This window comes from Vanrija albida (genome assembly GCF_041260175.1).
Source record: "Vanrija albida strain AlHP1 chromosome Unknown contig_3, whole genome shotgun sequence".
NCBI classification, from domain to species: domain Eukaryota; kingdom Fungi; phylum Basidiomycota; class Tremellomycetes; order Trichosporonales; family Trichosporonaceae; genus Vanrija; species Vanrija albida.
In genome coordinates, this window is record NW_027191422.1 from 284797 (window position 1) to 298519 (window position 13723).

The 13723-nt window shown below is 63.9% G+C and overlaps 9 protein-coding genes across 9 annotated transcripts; 5 read left to right on the forward strand and 4 right to left on the reverse strand.

The window, feature by feature from the left end:
• Positions 1 to 350: 350 nt before the first annotated feature.
• Positions 351 to 1001, reverse strand: Q8F55_003402 (uncharacterized protein; the record flags this gene model as incomplete). Its single annotated transcript, XM_069351945.1, has 2 exons — positions 351 to 887; positions 924 to 1001. 2 exons carry the CDS (start codon positions 999 to 1001, stop codon positions 351 to 353), a joined length of 615 nt encoding a protein of 204 aa, XP_069209363.1.
• A 423-nt stretch (positions 1002 to 1424) lies between these two features.
• Positions 1425 to 2236, forward strand: Q8F55_003403 (uncharacterized protein; the record flags this gene model as incomplete). Its single annotated transcript, XM_069351946.1, has 2 exons — positions 1425 to 1525; positions 1561 to 2236. The coding sequence occupies 2 exons, from the start codon at positions 1425 to 1427 to the stop codon at positions 2234 to 2236; spliced, it is 777 nt and encodes a 258-aa protein (XP_069209364.1).
• A 413-nt stretch (positions 2237 to 2649) lies between these two features.
• Positions 2650 to 3108, forward strand: Q8F55_003404 (uncharacterized protein; the record flags this gene model as incomplete). Its single annotated transcript, XM_069351947.1, has 1 exon — positions 2650 to 3108. The coding sequence occupies one exon, from the start codon at positions 2650 to 2652 to the stop codon at positions 3106 to 3108; it is 459 nt and encodes a 152-aa protein (XP_069209365.1).
• A 433-nt stretch (positions 3109 to 3541) lies between these two features.
• On the forward strand, positions 3542 to 4054 carry Q8F55_003405 (uncharacterized protein; the record flags this gene model as incomplete). The annotated part of the gene is made up of 1 exon (XM_069351948.1): positions 3542 to 4054. The coding sequence occupies one exon, from the start codon at positions 3542 to 3544 to the stop codon at positions 4052 to 4054; it is 513 nt and encodes a 170-aa protein (XP_069209366.1).
• A 352-nt stretch (positions 4055 to 4406) lies between these two features.
• HQD2 (Catechol 1,2-dioxygenase) lies at positions 4407 to 5455 on the reverse strand (the record flags this gene model as incomplete). The annotated part of the gene is made up of 3 exons (XM_069351949.1): positions 4407 to 5237; positions 5323 to 5365; positions 5418 to 5455. The coding sequence occupies 3 exons, from the start codon at positions 5453 to 5455 to the stop codon at positions 4407 to 4409; spliced, it is 912 nt and encodes a 303-aa protein (XP_069209367.1).
• A 722-nt stretch (positions 5456 to 6177) lies between these two features.
• Q8F55_003407 (uncharacterized protein) lies at positions 6178 to 6614 on the forward strand (the record flags this gene model as incomplete). The annotated part of the gene is made up of 2 exons (XM_069351950.1): positions 6178 to 6561; positions 6597 to 6614. The coding sequence occupies 2 exons, from the start codon at positions 6178 to 6180 to the stop codon at positions 6612 to 6614; spliced, it is 402 nt and encodes a 133-aa protein (XP_069209368.1).
• A 96-nt stretch (positions 6615 to 6710) lies between these two features.
• Positions 6711 to 8768, reverse strand: Q8F55_003408 (uncharacterized protein; the record flags this gene model as incomplete). The annotated part of the gene is made up of 4 exons (XM_069351951.1): positions 6711 to 7815; positions 7850 to 8337; positions 8381 to 8585; positions 8647 to 8768. The coding sequence occupies 4 exons, from the start codon at positions 8766 to 8768 to the stop codon at positions 6711 to 6713; spliced, it is 1920 nt and encodes a 639-aa protein (XP_069209369.1).
• A 617-nt stretch (positions 8769 to 9385) lies between these two features.
• Q8F55_003409 (uncharacterized protein) lies at positions 9386 to 11122 on the forward strand (the record flags this gene model as incomplete). The annotated part of the gene is made up of 7 exons (XM_069351952.1): positions 9386 to 9520; positions 9608 to 9749; positions 9937 to 10135; positions 10183 to 10710; positions 10748 to 10888; positions 10924 to 11049; positions 11092 to 11122. 7 exons carry the CDS (start codon positions 9386 to 9388, stop codon positions 11120 to 11122), a joined length of 1302 nt encoding a protein of 433 aa, XP_069209370.1.
• Positions 11123 to 11311: 189 nt separating this feature from the next.
• On the reverse strand, positions 11312 to 13337 carry Q8F55_003410 (uncharacterized protein; the record flags this gene model as incomplete). The annotated part of the gene is made up of 9 exons (XM_069351953.1): positions 11312 to 11797; positions 11838 to 11929; positions 11974 to 12316; positions 12355 to 12448; positions 12535 to 12593; positions 12643 to 12814; positions 12852 to 12984; positions 13035 to 13205; positions 13250 to 13337. 9 exons carry the CDS (start codon positions 13335 to 13337, stop codon positions 11312 to 11314), a joined length of 1638 nt encoding a protein of 545 aa, XP_069209371.1.
• Positions 13338 to 13723: the final 386 nt, after the last annotated feature.

The following is a 13723-nucleotide window of genomic DNA, read 5'->3' on the forward strand; positions in this document are numbered from 1 at the left end:
GGCCGAGCGGCCTCGTCACGATCAGGTGTCAGCGTGGCATGAGGGGCAAGACCTAGTCACTGAGCACGAGAGTCCATCCACAGCCTCTATTAGGTCGCTGTCGTTGTGATTAGTAGGTTCCAGGTGGTGCACCTGTCTCAACTCTGTCCCAACGCAACCGCCACACCCAGGTAGGAGGATCACAAGTGGCATATGAATCTTTATGTCTAGTCTCTGCAGAGGTCGTCATGTCCGATCCATATCCTGCAGGATGTCAGCTCACAAGTCAGGTCTTCAGCTCACCCTCCGGTCCCAGTTCTTTCGGATGTCGAACTCGATGAGACGACCTCAACCTTGATGGCCTCCTCGACCTAGCCAGACCCCGAGGCCGCGTTGTCAAAGGTCGTGGGCTGCAGGGCCCCACGAGGCTGCACGCCGCGAGCGCGGAGGCATGCGGCGACACGCGATTCAAGGGTGTTGTGATAGTGGGCGTGGTGGTAGTCGACAGGAGTGTCGTCAGCAGTGTCGTCCGGGAGGTATATGCCGCAAGCCGGGTGGGTAGCGAGCCACTTCTTGATGCGCTTCTTGCCCTCGATCGCCTTCTCGCAGCCGGTGGTGACCTCATCAGCGAGCACGTTCTGGTCGTACTCGTGCTTCAGAAGGTTGTGGTAGAGGAGGGGCTGGACATTCGAGGGCGAGCCGACGTAAACCTGGGGCGAGGTGCCGTGGGTCACGACGGTGGCGTTGGCCGGCACCGCCTGCATGGGCTGCATGGGCTCCATGGTGAAGGACGGGACGCGAGAGCCGAGGGCGGGGCACGGCGCAACAGACCCGCGGGTGGGCGACTCAAGAGCGATAACGGTAGCAGGGGCAATGCGGGCGGGGAGTGCAGCGGGAAGACGCGACGTCTGCGCCTGTCAGAGAAGCACCGTTGATCGACCTACCTGCTGGGTGGCGACCGAGGCCACGTCGGGGGCGGGGGCGGCCTTGTTCTTGGCCTTGTCGGTCTTGATCGTGACCATTGTTCTAGTCTTGAGGTGTATGGGTAGTGACTGTGAGTGAGAGAGAGAACGAGAAAGGCGAGGCGAGTCGATGGTGACGGGACAGTGCGTCGAGAGGGCCGCCGACGACTTGTGGCGGTAGCGGGGCCAAATGGGCAATAATTCTGTTTGTGGTCGACGGATGCACGCCTGTTGCCGGAGCGAGCGGAGACGGACAAGTGCATGGCTGTGATAATGGAGAGTGTAGAGGACGACAGGAATAGGCGTGCAGACTGGCGAGCGCCGGCCGTGTCGGCGGTGTGAGGCTTGGTGTCGGTGCGCACCCGCCGCACCCCTCGCCCTCGTCCAACATCCTACTTTGTCCTTCTCTCTTCACGCCTTGCACTCACAACACTCAACCAAGAACAAGTGAGTCGATACCCCTGCTCACAACTTACACTTAGCATGACTCTCTTCCGCTGCATCTGCGCTGTCCACTGCCCGGCCGACGAGGGCTCTCGCGACTGTGTGGCTCGCTCGCAGAACCCCTCGGCGACTAAGAACAAGTGAGTCGGCCATCCTGTGCAACACTGACGCTCAGCATGACCCTCCTCCAGGGTGTTTGCGCTGTCCACTGCCCGGCCATTGAGTACTCGGCGGACTGCGACTCCCTCTCGACCACGCCCACCAAGTGCGACTCCGCCACTCGCTCCGGCAACGACGTGACCGCTGTCGCCGACGGCGACAACAAGACCCAGACCGCGGGCGCTGTCAGCGACTCGAACGCCCACAACACCCCCTGGTGGGCTCTCTTTATGAGTCCCAAGACCGAGGCCCTCACCGCCAAGTACATGCCGTTCATGCACAGCGGGGCGCGCGTGGCCATGCGCAAGCTCTCGCGCAGCCAGCACTTCCAGAACTTCAAGGACCACGCGCTCACCATCCCCCGCAACGAGGGAGGCAAGCAGTTGGTCGACCTCATCCTCTCGGAGAAGGACAAGATCTTTGAGGATGCCATCACCGCCGGTCTGGAGGTCTACTCGTGCGGGCACAACGTCGCGTACCCTACCCCCGAAAGGTCGCCCTTGGAGTGCGCCGGCCTCGAGCTTGCCTTCTTTGCATTCTTCTTCATCATTCTGGGGGCGAAGTTATTCGACGAGCTCTACGACAAGGGGTTCGAGATCAATGACCTGCAGTGCCTCAGTCCCGACATTGAGTGGGCCACTCCCTGGGCCAACGCTGCTATCGCCGCCGCCGAGGCCCAGTATGCCGACTGAGCTGCCTCTGGGTGGCGACCGGTCGTCTAAGACTCGACTCAACTGCGCAAGCCTTGGTCTGTCCCACATAATGTGCATACATCATAGTCGCTCCCTGCTCCTTGCTTCGCATCTGGTCACTGTTCCCTCGTAGCCTGATGCCCGCATGCACAAGCAAGTTGAAGGAGCTTCCTGACCCTCTCTGTGCACTCACCATTTTTCTCCGCGCATGCTGGATTGTGCATTGCGAGAGACGGCCGATCCCAGTGCGAGTGGCGGATGTTGGGTGACGCCGGCGGGGGCTTTGGTTGTTGTTTGTTGCGCCTGCCCCTCCTTTTGCACACCTCATCTGATTGTTTCTCTCTCTCGACCCCCACCGCCCACAAAATGTAAGCCCCCACCCCCGGTGCCCTTGGCACAGCTCACGCCCCAGAATGAGCCACATCGCCTACATGGTGGTCCGGCAGGCCCGACACCTCGACGCGCTCGACCTCGCGGGCATCCGGCATGTCGACGCGTCGCGCATCGCTGGGCACATCGGCCTCGAGTTCGCCAGTCGCACGCTCATGCGTGTTCCGATCGAGACGTACTCTAGCAGTGCGCCAAACCTCCCGCACTTGCGCTACCCGCTCATGTGGTGCTTCTTCACCTCGGACACGGTCCCCGTACGCGAGGCCCAGTCCGCCGGCTACCGCATCTACGTGACGGCCCTGCACACCCTACAGCTGCTTGGGGTGAAGCTGGAGGAGGAGCCCTTCCAGTTTGACGTCTTTTGCGCCGCCTATCACCACTACCTCCACACACACGTCTGGCCCATGCTCGAGACCATGTCTCGCTTGTCGGCCGCTCCGCCGGTACTGTACCGCCGCATCCTCTACTCGATCCCCGAGTAGGGCCACTCTGTCTTCGAGATGATGGTGTACTTTAGTTGATAGTATGCACGCTTCTTGCGGGTGCAGATTGTTGAGTTGCGTGCCAAAGGAAGGGGGTGACAGGCGCAGGTCGAGTTCTCGCCCAGCTCGTGCATCGCAGCAAGCACGTACCTAACACCAAGAAAAATGACAGGACACTGCTGGGCCTTGCCTTCTTGCAGCGAGGTGTTGGGCGAGCGGCCCCACCCCTGCCAGGCTGCTGGCAGTGCGGGCGCCAGTGCGAATGTCGGCGCTGCCAACGTGTTTGTGTGCATCACTCTCCTGCTTCTCGTCCACCAGCTCCCCTCTTCTCACCCAACACTTCTTCTGCAGAACTCCTACTCTCCAACTCTCATTCTACGACGGTCAGACGTACATACGCAAGCCCTTCGACCCCAACTGATCACCCAGCGACATGCGCCGCCGGGCCGCCACACTCGTCGACGCCCCGCTCCCGCGTGACCCAACCGCGACGCTTTACGAGCGCACGGCGCACACCTACCACCCCGACCGCAACCGCCCCAGGCTCGTCACCAACATCCTCACGGCGCTCGATCTCGCCGGGCTGGAGCGCGTCGACGCCGACGAGCACGCCGTGTTCGAGGGCGTCGCCGAGATCGTCCAGCACCTGAGCATCATCGAGCCGTACGGACCCATGCGCGTCTGCCGCGCCGCCCTCCTCAAGATGTCCAAGGACGAGGTCGTGTCCGCCATCGTGCGCTTCTCCGGCTCTCACCTGCCCGAGGTCGAGAGCGCCGTCTGGCAGGGATACCAGCGCTACCGCCACACCATCGACTGCCTGCGCAAGGCGCGCGTCAAGATCACCTACTACCGCAATTTTGACGAGTTCCGCCCCGTCTGGAAGGACTTTGTGCGCGACGACATGCCCATTCTCGCTGGCAAGATCCTCAAGCCGCGCTTTGGGTAGGCGCAAGTCGGCGGGTCAGGCCGGCAACGTGGGGCGACGGCGGACTTCTCCTCTTAACGACGCCTCGGCACCATCAACGCACCAATCTCCAATATCTCGCACCTGAGGGCCCACTGCAAGCATATGCACCCATTGTCTACGCCCGAGAGCCAGCTGAGCTGCATCGGACCGCTTGCGACGCCCTTGCCACGATCTGCTCCGCGCCGATCCGGAGACAGTGGTTACCAAGCTTGAGCTCGGCTGCAGTCTACCCAACTCCTCCCGTCGCACCCACTGACTGCTGACCCAATACATCCAGAATATGTACAAGACTTCAAGACACTCCGCCCTCCACTCCCCTCGGTCCCCTCGCCTACTCGGCCTTCTGCAGGTGGAAGTCCTGCTGGAGCTCAAACTTCATCTTGCCCTCGCACTCCTTTGGCGGCGTGTAGTCCTTGCTGATGGGCTGGAAGTAGACGATGAGCTTGTCGCGGACAGCGAACACGGCGTCGTCGGTGAGGTAGTCGGAGTCCGAGTCGAAGATCTGCGTCACGAGCGTCTTGTGGCCATCGGCCTCGATCCAGAAGTGGATGTGCGCCGGGCGGTATGGGTGCCTATCCATCATCTGGAGCAGCTTGCCGGCCGAGTGGTCGAACGGGATGGGGTACGCCGTGGGACGGAGGCACACCGTGGAGTACCGGCCCTCGGCGTCCGTCTTGAATCGCCCGCGGCAGTGGTACTCTGGCTTCTCGGGGCTCTGGGCGTCGTAGAAGCCGTCTGGGGCATCGTGCCAGATGTCGACGAGCGCGTTGGGCAGCGGCTTGCCGTCGGCGCCGTAGATCGTGCCAAACAGGTGAGTGTACGGCGCGCCGGGCTCATCCTGACGGATAATGCAGGTGCCGTTAGGCTGGACGGGCACGCCGGAGCGGTAGAAGGGGCCGAGGATGGCCGAGTCGGTCGGGTTCTCCTTCGCGCTGCTGTTCGCGACCCCGTTCGCCGCCTTGCGCTGCACGCGCGTCTGGTCGAGCGTGTTGACGAGCGACTCGATGCCCAGCACGTCGGTGACGAGGACGACCTCGTTGCGCTTCTCGGACGAGATGGCGCCGGCCTCCACCATGAGGTTGCACGCCTCCATCCACTCCTCGGTCGTCACGTCGGCCTCGATGAGGAACTCATGGATCTTGCGGATGAGGATGGGGAAGGCCTGGGGCGTGAGCTGGTGATCTCGGGCACGCGTATGCTCGTGCGTCCCAGCCCGTGCTGGCAGCACCGGCCAGCTCGCTACTCACCTGCTTGACGCGCGGGGACGCCTTTGGCCCGATGGCATTGACGCTGGAGGTCGGTCAGCGGTGTCCACCGCTCCCCAATGCTCCCAGTCACTCACACAGAGTCGGTGTACGCGCTAAAGTCGATGTTGGACATTGCGTGCGATGTGAGAGACGGTGCGGTATGCGGTATGCGGCGGGTCGCAGGTCGAGTCTGACAACTTATAAGCAGCTGGTTGGCCGTCGACAACGATCACAGCCAGCGGCGAAAGAAGCCGAGCTGGTGCCCCGGACCCACGTCAGGTGCGCGCGTCGTGCCGAGGGAGAGCCGCGGCAACAGCGGGCGGGTCGTAGCCGCATACAAGACGAGGATCGGAAGCTCCGATCCAAGGCGGACCCTGGCGTCACATGGTTGAGACTTCCGTCTGGGGCGGTCGGGCGGGTGCTGCATGCACCAGGCGTCGTAGCGAGCTACGCGGCGACGCGGTATGCTGGTCTGACCGGCCGGTAGTGTCGGCCGGTCGCCGACAGTAGGGAGGAGGTAGGAGGGAGGTCGTTGGGGGTGGTCGGGCTGGTTGTGGGTGGAGGAGGGAGGTGGGTGAAGGAGGGGGGAGGGGCCTGCGGCAAGCTGACCGGCAGCTCGCTGTACGACGCTGCTACGCTCCTAGGCGCCGCCTGCTCGCCATACCCCTCCCGCTCGCCATCTATGCATGCGTGCTCGCTGCCCGGCACTGTTCCGGCGTTGCCGTGTCGGCCCCGCCCGCTCGGTTATAGCCGTTGATGATGTCATCCACCGCGTCCACCAGCCGAGTGGACAGACTTCTTCAGCCTGAGCGCCTCTCATTCCATCTCAAACTCGCCCACTTCCCCACTAGCACCATGCCCGCCCCGCCCGCGATCCAAGCCTTCGTCGACAAGCTGTACGCCGTCTCGGACGTCGGGCCCGACGCCAAGGCGAGCTCGCACGACGACTACGCCGACCTGTTCACGCCCGACGCCGTGCTCATCATGGGCCAGAACACGTTCGAGTACCGCGCCGGCATCCTCGCCTTCCGCGAGGCCGGCTGGACCAAGGTCGCGACGCGCAAGCACGTGTGCCGCGGCATCTTTGTGACGGACAAGCCGAACGAGATCATGACCTACGGCGACCTCGACTACGGGAACAGGGACGGGAGCAGCACGCTCGGCGTGAGCTGGTCCGGCCGCCTCCAGCTCGTTGAGGTCGGGGGCGAGCTCAAGATTGCGTTCTACCAGGTGTGGATTGTGAGTTGTGCTGGCGTCGACGGCGCTGACGACAGACGCTGCCGAAGAACTAGTAGTCGTGATGTGACGCCGCTGCGCTGTGCCCATTGTCTTGCCGAACAAAACTGACCCTCACTGACTTCCCTAACGGTTGCATAATGAAGCTAGGTCTACAGCCACACCGCAACGCTCGCGCCCACATGCTCCACCTTGCTCCCGACGCGCACCTCGTCCAGGACCTTGAACCCGCACGTCGCGCTAAACTCGAGCATCTGGATGAACCCCTCCTCGCTGTCAGTGAGGGTGAGCCACACTTCGCCCTTGGGCCCGGTGGTGGGGCACACGGCGATTGCGTTTGCCCACCCTCCCGAAGTGCTCGTCTGGATCCGGTGGTCGGCGGTGTCGTCGCCCGGGCGCTCGAGCCGGCCGTCTGGGCGTAGCCTCCACGCGGCGACGTACCCCCTCTTCTCGGGCATCAGGCCGCGCACGCTTCCAAAGACCCAGCGGCTGTCTGGCGACAGGCGCACCTCGTCGGCCCAGTACTCCTTCGCGTCTTCGCCGGGCGGGAGGATTCGCCCGCCGCCGAGGAAGTGCAGCTCGGCGCCGTCCAGCTCGAACGCGTCGACGTAGCTGCTGTGCTCTTGCAGCACGTACACAACCTTGCCGTTCGGATGGGGCCAGGCGTGCCGTGGCCCGTCGTCCGGACGCGTCGCAATGTTCTTCGACGCCTCGGTGAGCAGCCCGGTCGCCGCGTCGACGTGGTACACCCAGATGCAGTTGCGCCCAATGTCGGCGACGTACAGCTTGGTCCCGTCGGGCGACAGGTCGGCGCTGTGTCCGCCGTGTCGGAGCCCGCCGAAGTCGAGCTGTGCCGCGCCCTTGTGCCGTTCCGCCTCGGAGACGAGGCTGAAGCTCTGGACTGCCTTCTCGGTGCGGACCTGTCCCGCCGCGTCGAGGAGGAACACGTCCACCTGCGGCCCGGCGGCAGAGTACATAGCCTTACCGTTGGCGCGGACATATCCTGAAAGGTATGGGAGCGGCGCGACGCTCGGCGACGAGGGCACGCCGTCCTTGCCAATCACGTAGCTGGCCACGCGCGGTGGCTCGCCCCAGATCGTGCAGTACAGCGACTTGCCATCCTTCGAGACGTCGAGCCACGAGTGTCCGCCGACTGCGGGAGACGTCTTCGTGAGCTCGAGCTTGCGGGAACGGGTGTCGAAGCGGAGGTTGTAGAGGTACGGCGACCGGAAGGTGCCAAGGATGAGGTTGTACGTTCTCCATGTCAGCGCGGCCAGACCAAGCAACCTACTCTGGTGCCAGAGCTTGTGCGAGCTCGCGTCCGACAGCCTCGGGCGCCTCGATAGCTCCCCAATGCCCCACGTCACGGAGCACAGTGCTTGTCCCACCTGCCTCAGCTGCCCACGCAGCGACGGCCGCCGGCCCAGCGAGGTAGTCCTCCTCTCCGCCGATGATGTGGAGGGGCACGCCGGTCTTGGTCGCGTCAACGTGCGGCGCCGACGCGAGAGCGAGGCACGCAGCGGCGTATCCGCCCGGCGTGGTCGTCGCCACGCAGTGCCGGATGAGCGTGCGTACCGCCAGGTCCTGCCGGCTCACGGCCGACACGGCGGCCGTGCACACCGTGTTCGCGATGCTCGAGAGCCCCTCGACGGTCGAGGCGGCCACGGCGCGCGCGCGCATGCCCTCCTGGCCCGCGGGCGCCATGTTGCGTACCGGGTGGAGAAGGATCAGCTTCTCCACGCGCTCCGGGTGCCGCTGGGCGAAGAGCGACGTGACAGTCTGCGGTGTCAGCAAGTGTTCGCAGCAGAGCCGACCAACTCACCCCGTTCATGGAGTGGCCGACCAGCACGACACGCTGCAGGCCCAGTGCGTCGAGCACGCCCTCGAGGTCGGACACCAGGTCGTCGATGCTCAGCTGCCGTCCGGACCACTCGCTCTCGCCGTGCCCGTCAAATTCGTACGCGTAGAGTGCACGGTGGGTGCCCAGCCCCGAAGCCGCCAGCGCTGGGAGCCAGAACGACGAGTTGCTAGTCGGATGTCAGCATGCTCGACCAGTTCGCTCCCCCTCCACCCCTATCAGATACGCACCCTCCCAGTCCGTGGATCGCGACGACCGGCGCACCGCGAGCCACCGCGGGCTCCGAGACAATGTACGCCACGCGCCTGTCCCCGAGGGAGACGCTGCTCGACTTGAAGGATATCGCGGCCATCGTGTTGATGTGAGTTGGGGCAGGAGTGGCCAGTGCGGCCCAGTATATGGCAGCGGCGGTGGGTTCGCTGGCGATGCCAAGGTCTCGGAGGGTCTGTCGGGCCGTGGCCCTGCCGAGTCGTCGCCGTTCGGTTCGCCGCGGCCCTCGATACCGGAGGTCACAGTGAGGTGAGGGAGGGGTGGACGGAACGGGGGTGGGTCGGGCGGGACTCGCGGCGTGGGGCCCAACAAACATTGAGCGGATCGGAGGCGCCCGATCAGCGAGATCGGACCGGCCGGCTACTTTGGTGATTGGCACCGAGTGCGCGGCCGCGGCGACGACGCGACGACGACGAGGTACGCATGCATGGTCCGGTGCTGACTGACGCGCGAGCAACGTGAGATCCATGTGTCAGATGTATCAGACTGGCTCCTGCGCTCCTGGAGAGCCTGGTGGGCATCGGCCGAGTGGTAGCAGCTGCGTTCGCTGGGAGTCCGCGCGTAATCGGCAACGGCCCTCGGCTTTAGATTACGCCGACGAAAGTCAACCCATCCTCGTCCAACATCCATCTCGCGACTCTTGTTTGTAACTCTTCTCTCCACTGTATCCATCATCTCTACCACCCCCAGCACACCGCCATGCTGCTCACGAAGTCTGCCGTCCGGGCCGTCGCTGCGGCTGCCCCGCTCCGCACGCTCGGCGTCCGCGCGTACGCCCGCCCAAGTGGACTGAGCGAGATCACCAAGCCGCGCCCCGACGACGTGGTCATCACGGTGCGTGCAGCTCCTTTCCCAGCGCTCCGCTCGCTGCAGGAGTACCAGCCTCCTCTACCGATTGCCCGCTGACCCCTCCCCGCGCAGTTCGCAAAACGCACCCCCCTCACCCGCGCCAAGAAGGGCCTCCTCGCCCACACGTCGTCCGACGCGCTCATCTACAAGCTCTTCAAGGCCGGCCTTGCCGACTCAGGCGTCGATCCCAAGCTCGTCGAGGACATCATTGTCGGTGAGTTGCAGCGGCGGCAGCGCGACCTCGGTCTTGCCTGCCTTCCCTCGGTCGAGGTCGAGGTGCACGACGTCACCGGCCGTCCGGACATTTCATCCCCGAGACCTCCACCACAGAGGTCCACCCAATATGCCACTCTCGCCCGGCCGAACCACCACGCATGAGTTCACGCTCACTCACACCACAGGCACATGTCACCCCCCGTCCCCTGCGTACGAGGTGCGCGCGGCCTCCCTGGCCGCCGGCTTCCCCGAGACGACGCCCGCGCAGGCCATCAACCGCCTCTGCGGCTCGGGACTCATGGCTCTCCGGCACATCTCGGACAGCATCCGCGCTGGCGATATCGATGTAGGTGTGGCTGCTGGGTACGAGAGCATGAGCAGCCAGTGAGTAGTGTTGTGTGCGCGAGTATCATCCGCTAACGCTCGCCAAGCGCGCGCCCCACACCCGTGTTCAAGGAGGAGGCCATCCTCGCCTCTCCCCCGGCCGTGGACTGTGCCAAGCCTATGGGCTGGACGTCGGAGATGCTCGCGCTCGAGTTTGACGTCTCGCGCGCCAAGCAGGACGAGTACGGCCTGCTGTCCCACCACCGCGCCTCTGCCGCGCAGAAGGAGGGCAGGTTCGACAACGAGATCCTCCCCGTCGCCACGACGGTGCCCTCCGACCCCGAGGACCCGGCGTCGCCACCCAAGAAGGTGACGGTGACGCAGGACGAAGGCATCCGGCACGGCCTCACGGCCGAGAAGATGGCCAGCGCCAAGCCCGCCTTCAAGGGCATGGGCGACGAGCGGAGCACCGGCCCCAACTCGTCGCAGGTGACGGACGGCGCGGCCATGGTCGTCATGATGCGCCGCAAGAAGGCCGAGGAGCTGGGCCTGCCCGTGCTCGCGACCCACATCGCGACCTCGGTCGTCGGCGTCACGCCAAAGATCATGGGCGTGGGCCCTGTTTACGCCATCCCGTGAGTTAGCGTCTCCATCACTCCGCTAACTCGACAGTGCCGTCCTCGAGCGCGCGGGTATCTCCACGTCCGACGTCGACCTCTTCGAGATCAACGAGGCCTTCGGCTCGATGTACGCGTACTGTGTCGAAAAGCTCGGCCTCGACATCAACAAGGTCAACGTGAACGGCGGTGCCATGTGAGTTGTGTACACGCTCCCCCCGCTGACCCCAGTGCGCTCGGCCACCCGCTCGGAGCGACGGGCGTGCGCCAGGTCGTGACCGGCGTCAATGAGCTGCGCCGCGAGGGTGCGCACGATGGCAAGAAGATCCTCTGCACAAGCATGTGTATCGGTTCGGGGTGAGTGGCTGTTTGCACTCGCAAGCCGTGCTGACTCTGCAGAATGGGTGCGGCGGGTCTCTTCACTGTGTAACGCTGGGTGGCATGTACGCATATCGGCTTGCGAGGTCGCAGCATGGGTCTCACTCGACAACTCACACTGACCCGACAACTACTAACTCGGCCGCGCAGCAACAGATTCATCCCAAAGTGCAAGGCAAGGCTTGCGATTTTGATTCCACGTCCCGATTCCGGTCCACCCATCTATGGCTCCCCCCGACCCCTACTTCTCCTCGTCGTCCGCAATGACAGTCTTCTCAAAGTCGCGCGCGGGCACACGGCGCTCGAAGAGAATGTCCAACTCCCTGAAGCTCCGCATGCGCGATTCCGGGAGACGGAAGAACGTCCAGACCAGCGCGAGAACACAGGTGCCGAACCAGAGGAAGGCCGCCTTGCCCTTCCAGTTCCAGGCTGTCGCGCTGACCGAGTACGTGTTGAGGAATCCGGCGCCGATGCCGCACACGTTGTAGAGGTTGCGGGCAAGACCGACCGACTTGGCGCGCAGCCGCGTCGACGACATCTCGCCGACGATCGCGTACGCCGTCACGGTAACAGACAGGTCCCAGAAGAAGACCCACAGCATGACGAGCGCGCCCTGCGCCCATATCGCCCCCTGGCTGTGCGTCGTGCTGGCCAGGATACCGACCAGGAGCAGGATGATGGCGTCGGCCGAGAGGCCGAAGAGGTACATCTGCCTGCGGCCAAAGTGCTGCGGGTTAGCATGGTCAGGGAGGCAGATGCCAACTCACCGACATGAGGATCCACGAGCCAAGCGTGCCGAGGAAGCCGAGGGCGCGGAGACCGAGCGTGATCTTGAACGACTGGGTGGTGGACATGCCGGCTGATGTGTGAGCTGGAGTGGATGAATGATCACACCTCACTTACCTTGGATGAAGAAGTACTCTGGGTGGTTGGCAAACGCTGACCCAGCAAAGATGGTACACGCCCACGCGACGGTCGTGATCTCGGTGCGGCGCAGGTTGGCGCCCTTGAAACACTCGAGGTAGCTCGTGCTCACGTGCGACTCCTCCTCGATCTTGTTGGTGCGGACCATCATGGCGACCGTCTCGGCAGGCGAGGCGCGCTCGGATCCCGAGGAGAGTCGTGCCACTGCCTTCTGGGCCTCGTCGAGGCGGCCGCGGCGGACGAGGAACCACGGTGACTCGGGCGCGAGCGTCACGAGGATGAAGATGGGGATGGGCCAGACCCACTGGATAGCGAAAGGGATCTGATGGGTCAGCGCAAGGCCGCGGTCCTGCAACTCACCCTGTAAGCCCAGTCATCCTGTCGCTTGTTCGTGACTTCGAGCACGACGGCAGCACTGAGGAACTGCCCCATAATCCAGCACAGGTTGACGTACCTGTTGGGTGTCAGTGGGGAGAAGACGAGAGCCGGATGGACGGCAAGAGGATAGGCATGAGGCCACACCACCACGCCACAACTCACGTCGTGAGGTATCCGCGCAACCTGATCGGCGTGATTTCACTTGCGTAGGCGACGGCTGACTGAGATGGGTGTCAGCTCGTTCATGGGATCTAGCCAGCTGCTACCTACCGAGGAGAAGGCGCCCCAGGGAAGGCCGCAGAGCATGCCGCCCAGGAAGAAGATCTCAATCCTCGGCGCGAAGAAGACGACAAAGATGAACGCCGTCATGGCGACGAGGCCGGCCTGGATCGTGCGCCGGTATCCGAACCTGTCCTGGCAGTAGGATGCGATGAAGATACCGCTGGGGGGTGAGCTGCGACACGAAGAGTGAAGCTCACCAGAAGGAGCCGACGGTGGGCCCCTGTCCCAGAGCCGCCTGCCAGGCAGGCTTGAGCTGGTATCCCTTGGCCGCGCCGGCGTAGTAGCCAAACTTCTTCCTGAAGGCGGGGGTCGCGATGGCGGCGCCGAGGACTGGCGGGGGGGTTAGCTTGGGGTTTCGAGTGTTGGTGAGCTAGACCCACGCGCAGTGTCGTACCCCTCCATTACGAGGCACAGCGAGATGGCCATGGACCAGAGCACGGCGCGGCGGTACGTCTTGACGGCGGCGAAGAAGCCAATGTTCTTCTCGGCGTTCTCGGCGGCGATGGCGTCGGATACGCGCGCGTCGTTGTCATTGTCCGTCATGCGGGATTCTGGTGGTCAGCTACCCCATCAACGACGATCTAGCTGGGCTCACCAAGGTCATCCTTGTTCTCCGCGAGCACGGCGACCTGCTTGCCATCGCGGTCGAGGGCCGCGACGTTCTTCTCGTCGTAGGAGGACATGGTGGAGCTTCTTGAGGGGGCTGGGCGTGTCGCCGGTGTGGGGGAAGAGGTTCCCATCTTGCCGGCTTAAGTATACCTCTCAGTTCTGAACGTGCGTGTCGACTTGTGGATCAACAATAGTCGCGGCAGTTGCCGGCGAGATGAGCTGGAGAAACGATGGAGAATCGATGCGGGGTGGAACGTGCCCCGTGGTGTGCGAGCAGCGGAGTATCTACGAAGCGCTAGGGGATAGCGCTGGCGTAGCGCCTGAGCATGTCGCAGAGTAGTGTGGACGACGACGACATGGGGAGGAGAAATGGTGGTGTGGAGAAATGACAGGTGGCCAAGAACGTGAGCCGGAGAAACCGTGGTGGTGGGTCCAGGGGTTCTTTTTTTATCGGTATCTC